Source organism: Penaeus vannamei, chromosome 16, assembly GCF_042767895.1.
Source record: "Penaeus vannamei isolate JL-2024 chromosome 16, ASM4276789v1, whole genome shotgun sequence".
NCBI classification, from domain to species: domain Eukaryota; kingdom Metazoa; phylum Arthropoda; class Malacostraca; order Decapoda; family Penaeidae; genus Penaeus; species Penaeus vannamei.
The window spans coordinates 14,083,215-14,092,674 of NC_091564.1; the positions used below are offsets into that span (position 1 = coordinate 14,083,215).

General features: G+C 43.6%; 1 protein-coding gene across 1 annotated transcript in view; it reads left to right on the plus strand.

Moving 5' to 3' along the window:
* The window catches only part of LOC138864426 (chromatin assembly factor 1 subunit B-like), a 16,411-nt gene extending 7,313 nt beyond the window's left edge, over positions 1-9,098 (plus strand). Inside the window, exons 4-7 of the mRNA XM_070131535.1 lie at positions 565-734; positions 1,383-1,712; positions 2,036-2,156; positions 7,970-9,098. Coding sequence (XP_069987636.1) covers positions 565-734; positions 1,383-1,712; positions 2,036-2,156; positions 7,970-8,161 — 813 coding nt within the window. The 3' untranslated portion in view covers positions 8,162-9,098. The remainder of the gene's footprint in view (positions 1-564; positions 735-1,382; positions 1,713-2,035; positions 2,157-7,969) is intronic.
* Positions 9,099-9,460: the final 362 nt, after the last annotated feature.

The following is a 9,460-nucleotide window of genomic DNA, read 5'->3' on the forward strand; positions in this document are numbered from 1 at the left end:
CGTCTTGATGCCTTCTGTAATAGGTCCTTATGCCGGATCATGGGGTACAGTTGGCGGGACCATGTGTCCAAGCAACGGTTGCACAGTGAGACTGGTGTAGGACCTGTTACCTGCACAATCTGGGATTGCCAACTCAGGCTATACGGCCACCTGACTCACTTCCCCCAGGATGATCCTGCCCACCAGGTTGTCTGTATGAGACAGCCCTGCGTGGAGGAAGCCTGTGGGACGACTTAAGAGGTCATGGCTTGGGCAGATCGATCAGACCTGCCGTGAGGAGCTCGAGATGGGCCAAGTCCCTGCCTGGTGGCTTGCCATGAGGGACCCCAAAAGTTGAAAGCAAAGGGTGGATGCGGCTATGCGGCCCCGTCAGCATTAGCCCCCAGATGATGATGATATTTGTCACCTGACCCTCAGCCAAATTTTTTCTTGATGTGATGTGCATGTCACTTGAATCCAAGGGGTTAAATTTGACCGATTGTACTGCAGCACACTGGTTGAATAGTGCATGTGTATCTGCCTTCTAATAAAATATTCATACCTAAAGAGTAGGTTCACTTTCAGGAAGAATCACGAGAGCCATGGGAGGAATATGCAAATCTCTTCCATCTGCCCTATAGAATGGTGTTTGCTGTTGCAACCCAAAATGCTGTTTTGCTTTATGATACACAGCAGCCAGTTCCCTTTGCAAAGATCTCAAATATTCATTACACACGCCTTAGTGACATTGCATGGTAAGTTTTTTATGGACAGAATTATGTTCTATCACAATGTTCATCATCCTTCTTTTAGTGTACGAAAGTGGTATTAACTGAAGTATTCATATTTTGATAGTCTTATTACTTTAGCATCAGCTGTCAATTATGTTATTTCCATTTACTACATTTTGGCTGAAAGGAGGCCTAACATTTGAAGGCTATATAGTTATTAGGATTGATTTGAATAATTGCCTTTTCTACATATTTACTTTGGGCTATTTTCCTCTGAAATCTTTGAGAGTTATAGAATATACTTTTATTAAGCCAACATGTGGGCAAATTCTGATACAAGCGGTTTGTTACTTATAAGATGACCTTTTAGTAAAGGCAAAGGTTTGGTAATAAAGCAGTAGCTCCATTACTTTAAGGCATATTGATAGAATAACCCACAGAGTCATTTGCAATAGAAAATTGAGGCAGGATACCTTCTGTTAGTAACTAAATAGTAATTTCAGTTAAAGAATTTTTTTTTTTTAGATGAGTAGAATCAAAATTATAATGACACAATAGTTTTAAGGTCCATGTTAGTTGCATCTGTATACTTCCAGATAAAACCTTGTCAAACTAGAGTAGTACCTTTACAATCATTGGTTTTGAGTGTTTTGACATGTTCATTTATTTTAGGTCCTCTGATGGGCGCATCCTTGTAGTATCATCGACTGATGGCTACTGCTCTTTGGTTTCTTTCACGGAAGAAGAAATTGGTATTCCCTACAAAGGAAAGGTTATTGAAACTGAAGCAAAGAAAGCTGGCACAAGTCCAAATTTTTCTGCAAAGCCTTCTTCAAGAGCATCATCACCACGTGCATCATCACCACGTGCATCATCACCTCGTGCATCATCACCACATGCATCATCACCCCGTGCATCATCACCATGTGGAGAACCAGAAAAAATGGAAGCAGAAGATGTTGAGCCTCCAAAGAAACCAGTTGAAAGTATTGCTGTAAAAAGGTTTGTGTAGAGTGTGTATTGAACACGTTTCAGGATGTAGCCACAATTCTCAGTTTTGTACAAAATACCATATTTCACATGCCAAAGTAGATCTTGCCTTTGCATTGTCAACACTTCATTTACCTTTTAGGAAGCATTAAGTCTGGAACTGATTTCAATTCCTTAATTATGTTTTATAGTTTCTTTTGTAAGTTTTATGAGTTTCACTTAACAGAATGTTTCAAATGTGTGAATATTTTAATTAAATGTCAGATGAGGATCTATGAATGAATGATTGTTATTTTTTATGATGAATGATATTGAAAGATGATGACCTCCCACAGCAGCAAGAGTGGAAAGAGAGTGTCATTAATTACTCTCTCTGGTCCAACCCATAAAAATGATGAGAACACACCAACCGTCAAAGCAGACACTACGCAACCTCAAGTGAATGGACACTCCCAGGTATAGAAAAAAATTAGTTACTATTGTTGTTTTGTTATTGTTATTATTATTACTATTACTGTTACTATTACTATTACTATTATTAGTTTGTTTGTTAGTTTTTGCTGTTTTTGGTTATATTAAGAATGAGTATAGTTTGTCACTGCCCCTTTTATATGGGGCAGCGTCGGTGGGGGTGGCAGAGGTGGCATCCACCCGGAGCGACTGCCAGAGGCTGAACCTCAGGCGGGAAGTTAGGGTGGGGGCTTGGAACGTCCGTTCTTTGCGTCAGGATGATCGGTTGCCTCTACTGTCGAGGGAACTGGGGAGGCTGAGAGTTGAGGTGGCTGCTCTCTCGGAGGTGAGGAGGCCTGGCAGCGGCATGACCTGTGTAGGTGGCTACACCTACTACTGGTCGGGCCACAGCGATGGCCACCATCTCCAGGGAGTAGCCATTGCCGTCTCCAGCAGACTCCAGCCCTCGGTAGTAGAGGTTACTCCTGTTGATGAGCGTATAATGGTATTGAGATTGAAGCTTTCTTTTGGCTTCATGTCTCTTATTGCTGTGTACGCTCCTACCGATGTTTGTAACCTTGACGTGAAAGAGATGTTCTACGCCAAACTTACATCTGTGGCAGACAGATGTCCTCGACGAGATATTCGCATTGTTCTGGGCGACTTCAATGCGGTATCTGGCTGTGATCGAGCTGGCTATGAGATGTCTGTCGGTCCCCATGGTTCAGGAGCTGATGCCGGTAGCGAGAATAGCCTCCTTTTCCGGGACTTTGCAAGATCCCAGAAATTGAGGATTTCTGGCTCCTGGTACCAGCGCCCAGACCCACATCGCTGGACATGGTACAGTGATGCGGGTAACGCAGTCAAGGAGATCGACCACATACTTGTTAGCACTCGTTGGAGGATCCTTCAGAATTGCAGGGTGTTCAGGAGTGCTGAGTTCTGTGGTACTGACCATAGATTGGTTGTGGCTACCCTCCGGGTCCACTTCAAAACCCCCCAGCGGTCAAATGATCACCCTAGGGTGTTTCATTTGGACAGGCTGAGGGAGGGGGAGTGTGCCCGCAGGTTTGCTGAGGCAATCTCTGATCGTTTCGCAGTGCTTGGCAGTCTGACAGACCCTGTTCTTCTGTGGGATACCTTTAAGCGTGAAACGCTTGATACAGCTCAAGATACGATTGGTGTACGCCCGAGAGCAGTACAGAATTCCATCTCGCGGGAGACACTGGAAGCCACTGATGCATGTCGTGCGGCTCGTCTGACAGGGGATCGGGAATTGCACCGTTCTCATGTGCGCAGAACTCGGTCCCTGTTAAGAAGGGACAAGGAACAGTTTATTAGGAGTCTTGCAGAGGAGGTAGCAGGCCATTTCTTAGTAAATGACCTTCGTCCTGCATACCAAGCCCTGAGAAAGCTGAACTCCAAGCCCTCTTCACAGGTGACAGCAGTTCGCTCAGTAAGTGGTCAGATCGTTTCAGATCCTGTTGCGGTGCGGGGACGTTGGGCTGAGTATTTTTAGCAGCTGTACCAGGTTGACCCACCAACAGTTAACTTGGATGCGGGTAGTGTCGAGATCCCGCTGCCGAATCCACCTATCAGTGAGGACCCTCCCTCCCTAACTGAAGTTAGGGGGGCGATTTCCAAGCTGAAGAGTGGTAAAGCAGCTGGTATCTGCGGCATACCAGCTGAACTGTTAAAGGCTGGTGGTGAACCTATGGCACGGGGGTTACATGCTGTCCTGGCTGCCATCTGGCAGTCCGGTTCCATTCCTCCTGACCTGTTGAGGGGTGTGGTCATCCCTCTCTGGAAGGGGAAGGGGGACCGTTGGGACTGCAGCAATCACCGAGGCATCACACTGCTCAGTGTACCAGGCAAGGTTCTTGCCCACATCCTTCTGAGACGTATCAGAGACCATCTACTGAGGCACCAGAGACTGGAGCAATCCGGATTCACTCCTGGTAAGTCCACAATAGACCGTATCCTCGCGCTTCGAGTCATTGTAGAGCGCCGTCGTGAGTTCGGGCGTGGGCTGCTTGCAGCCTACATCGACCTCAAGAAGGCGTTCGATACGGTGCATCGGGAGTCACTTTGGGAGATCCTGAGGCTGAGAGGAATACCAACAAGGATTATTGGACTAATAGCAAGCCTGTATACTGGTACTGAAAGTGCTGTAAAGTGTGGTGGGGGCCTGTCGAGCTTCTTTCCTGTTAGTTCAGGAGTGAGGCAAGGCTGTGTCCTTGCACCAACTCTTTTCAACACTTGCATGGACTGGATACTGGGCAGAGCTACTGTTCAAAGTCATTGTGGGGCAACGCTGGGCAATATCAAGGTTACAGACCTTGACTTTGCTGATGACGTTGCCATTCTATCTGAGTCTTTGGAAACCCTAGTGGCGGCTCTCGATGCATTTAGCAATGAAGCGAAGCCCCTGGGTCTAGAGGTCTCCTGGACCAAGACCAAGGTCCAGGAATTTGGGGACTTGTTAGGAGAACCTGTTCAGTCGGTACGTGCTTGCGGCGAGGACATTGAAGTCACAGAGAGCTTTACATACCTTGGTAGTGTAGTTCATAACTCTGGGCTGTCAGACCATGAAGTCAGCAGACGGATTGGCCTGGCAGCAGGGGTCATGAACTCTCTCAACAAGAGTATTTGGAGATGTCGGTACCTGTGCAGAAGGACCAAGCTACGGGTTTTCAAGGCCCTGATAATGCCAGTTTTGCTATACGGTAGCGAAACCTGGACATTGTCCTGTGCCTTGGAGGCTCGTCTTGAAGCCTTTTGTAATAGGTCCTTGCGCCAGATCATGGGGTACTGTTGGCGGGACCATGTGTCCAACCAACGGTTGCACCGTGAGACTGGCACAAGCCCTGTTATCTGCACAATCCGTGATCGCCAACTCAGGCTATACGGCCACCTGGCTCGCTTTCCTCAGGATGATCCTGCCCATCAGGTCGTCTCTATTCGAGACAACCCTGGATGGAGGAGGCCTGTGGGACGACCGAGGAAGTCATGGCTTGGGCAGATCGACCAAACCTGCCATGAAGAACTAGAGATGGGCCGAGTCCCTGCCTGGCGTCTAGCCATGAGGGATCCTCGTAGGTGGAAGCGAAGGGTGGATGCGGCTATGCGCCCCCGTCGGCGTCAGCCCCCATGATGATGATGATGATGATAGTTTGTCACCCCCCAATTGTACAGGCATTGCAAGTCCAATGCATATCTCAAGATTTTTAAAAATCTGCACAGTCTTTTGGCAAATAGGCTCTTATATGTAGGACATGTTAATACCCATAGAACTTTATATATTAAAGTGTATGATAGAACATTACACTGTTGATGAAATAGAATATAAACCCACTATCCAGAAAATAGATTTCTTTAAAAGATATGATTCAGGTCTGACCAAGTGGAGGACAGGGAGATGATATAAAAGAGTCAGGGTAAAGCAATATAGTAGAGCAAGGGCAGGTGAGGATAGTGGAGACAGGTCATTTCAGGTTAAGTTGGTGTACCGTTTTGAGAAGGATTACTGGCATATGGCAGCTTATTTATAAAGGAGGATTCAACCTGGCTCTGGACTTGGACAGCAGTGGACAGTAAGACAGTATGGTCTAATTAAAATCCATCTGATAACCCATTTCCCACCTATGAACATTCTAAGTGTGTCGCTTTACATTTTAGATTAAGACATTTTGTAGATCACAGTATCAAAGATACTGTGATTCAAGTATCTGTAATCCTCTCATGGCAGAGAGGGAGATGCTTGGAGAAGTGTATATACCTCCTACACAATGCCACTGTAAGGACTACACCAATATTGGCAAGATTAGCTTTCATAGACAAGACCATAAGTTTATAAAAGTGGAGTGTCCTGTCCTGTTCTGTCTGGCCATATCAATCCCTTCCCTGTCAGTGTCACCTTACACTGTCACTCCACAGTCCGCCACCCTCTATGTGCCCAACTTGCTTGTGACTGTTCAAATTGCTCTGCACAATTATGCATGTCTGCCAATTGTGGTGGCTGTCATAGTATATTTTATAGGAGCTGCCCTGTCCACAAGCTTGAGTCTGAGGTAGCAGTTCTCAAATTTAAATTAGGCCTCACTATACACAAGACAAGACAGGAAGCATGCTGACAAGATTTTTTCTCTTGCTTCCTATTCCAATGCTATCCTTCACTCTGCTCCTCTCCCTTCCGAAGATGTCTCAGGATCTCCCCCAGTATCTCTTCCCCCTACTACTTACTATCCTGCCTCAACTCCCTCTCTTCCCCAGTCAAAATCTTTTTCCAGTCTAAATCCTGATATTTAACCTGTTGGATCTGGTTCCGTCATGGAAATCATGGTGCTGAAAATATGGGCAGTGGGTTATGTAAGTAGCCAACATTCTGGGCATGCAATGTGTAGGGTGGGTGGGCACTTAACACCCATGAGTGGTGACAAGACTCTGTGCCTTGTCTTTGTAAACTTTTTTAGCCTTTTTGCCATTTTCCAATGTCCATATTTGTCTTTTGATTTGCTTTATCCAGATTTTAATAGCTTATTTTCCTTGCACAGACTCCATATTATCTCTCTATGTAGGAAATAAATACATGTGCAGCATGGAAATGGCATCCTCCCAGGAGCCAGCTCATTTCCAGTCACGGCTTACACACGTTACATTCCACATTTGTTCATCAATGGCAATAATGCTAAAGCCCCCTTCTAAGCGCCAAATGAGTCAGATCACACTCCAAAAGGTTTGTGTACTCGTGGCAAGTCACCCAGCCCTTGACCCAGATTTTCCCATGACATAGGATCATAGGGCTTAATCTCTACCACTTTCCTGGTGCCTGCCCTTCATCCTCACTTTACCTGTCACACCAAACAATTAAAATGTTCCACCCCATCTTCGACCACATCCTGTCCTACATCCACCTCTTTCTCTGCTCCTCGGACATCTGTCTCTTGTTCTCTTCATTAAAAAATAGAAGAGGGGATGATGATGATAATGATTTCTGACCTATCCACCCAACTCCCCTCCAGAAACTCTTGAAGACAATAAAAAATTTCTAAATGTGACCCAAGAGAATGCTCATCTCTACTCCCAATCTCTTTTACATCTAATTAAATGGTGATATCCATCCTCTACCCCTCTCCCTCCCACTCTCTCCCAACACACCCCATCTTAACTTCTCCATTTGCCCCATGGACAACAACACCTCTTCTTTCTTTAATTACCTTTTCTACTCCCACTTGGTTGCTCATGTGACTCCTTTCAGTCACAACAGTGTCTTTCTACACACCCCTCCAGATGTCCTCATGCTTCACCTTCCTTCACCCGTAATGCCTTTTTCCCCTTTACTAATGGAAGAACCTCGCCTAAAAGCCCATCGAGTCTAATCTTCCCCATAGAGCTTTGTGCACTCACGGAGAGTCATTCCTGCCACCCAAGCCTTTAGCCAGACTATTCATAATGGAACATTCCTGTCACCCAATCCCTTGGCTTAATTTTTCCTTGAGAGCATATTCCTGTCACCTGGTCCTCAACCAAATTTTTTTCATGACATAACAGGCATGTCACCAAGATCCAGCGGAATAACAGTTTAATAGGGTATTCCATGGGAATTTTTTTTGTATTGTATTATGCACAAGTGAAAGAAAAGTGTTGCCTGTATTATTTTGTTTTGCATATTCAAGTGTGATGGGACATAGTTTTGAGTTTTTGGAATTGTATATTATAGTCTGGACACAGTAAGCATGATTTCACAATTCTTTTTTGTTTTTGTTAGTAAAATGTAATGATAAGATAAGTGCATAATAATTTGTTGGATACATTGGCAGGGAGAAGCAATGGAAGTTGATGAAGAAACCAGGAAGAAATTTGAGGGTGATGATCAGAGTCCTACAAAAGGGCCAAAAGATCCTTCACCTGCAAAAACTCCCACTGGAGTGACCAAGACACCAAGACGAGTGCCACTTATAATGCTTTCCAGCCCCAAAGGGAAAAAGAATATTGTGAGTGAGTCGAGATGAGTTAACAGTTACTGCTTTTTGTTGATCACTTGATGGATTCTGTTAGCGGTTGAACTTCCCCTGTGATAGTGTGCCCAGTGATATTCAATGCTACTGTACTTATACAGGGTTATTGATAGAGAAGAGAACAGTGATTTTTTAGAGCTTTTTTTAACATCAGTTTTGTTATTATATATTTTTTTATTACTTTACTTACCTTCAAAGGTTGCAGGCCACATATTCTGTGAATATAATGACCTGTGAAAAGTTACTTATACTTTTTAAAAACATTCAAAATACACTGGTATGTGAAGGTTTTGGAAATAAACACTACGATCTGCTTTCATAATGCATAAGAACTAGATGTGAAATATCTTTAAAAAAAGAAGAGAAAAAAAAATCATTATTTTTGCAAAGTAAATGTATGTCTTTGCTGATAGTGTTTACTAACAAGACCATTTTGATACTGTAATAAATTGTCCCAGGGAATAGATGCAGGAGTATAGTTTCAATGATAAGCTAGCAAATTTTATTTGTAGAACTGGCAATTATTGTATATACTTGATACTATCATACGGAATGGCAGTGTCACTTCAAGGAAGACAAACACTATGCAGATTGCAGAGTAATTCCACTACCTCCCATGCTGATGGGAAGAGAAGGAAGCACAGACTATCAATTAATATTTTTGAAGTTAATTTTACTCTTTGGTGCTTTGCAGAAATTTGTCTTTAGGAAGTGCATGTTTTGGAGGGGAGAAATCACTTTGGATTTGTTCTTTGTGCAGGAAACTTTTTTCTTGTTTATGCTACTGCAGTGTTTATAGTTTAGTAAATTATATATGGAACATTGCATTTTATATCAATAACAAGCTAAATTTGTGTGTAGTTACGCCATGTAGAATGTAGGTGTCATATTTGATATGTATTTCTTAAAATAAAAATTAATCTATATTTAATTTTGAGTATATTTACCCATAATATAGAATGAACTTCACTGTCTGCTGCTCAGGATGGCATGTATGTACATGACTTACCCACTGTTAGTTTAGTTTTTAACCTGTAGCCGACAGGTGGCATATATGTACATGCCATGTCTATCTTGGACCGAAAAACGCATGGCATAGTATCATGCCCATTCCCGTGCCACTGACTTGTTGGACAAAGTTTGTTTTTCTCCGATAGTAGCGGCTTCATTTGTATGATAAAGATTTTAGGCAATGGCACCTATGATGAAGGTAAACCCTCAAAATTATAATATTTTGATAAATTATAGCAAAATAAAAGCTTTTAGAAGCCAAATGTCGCTCGCAAACTACCG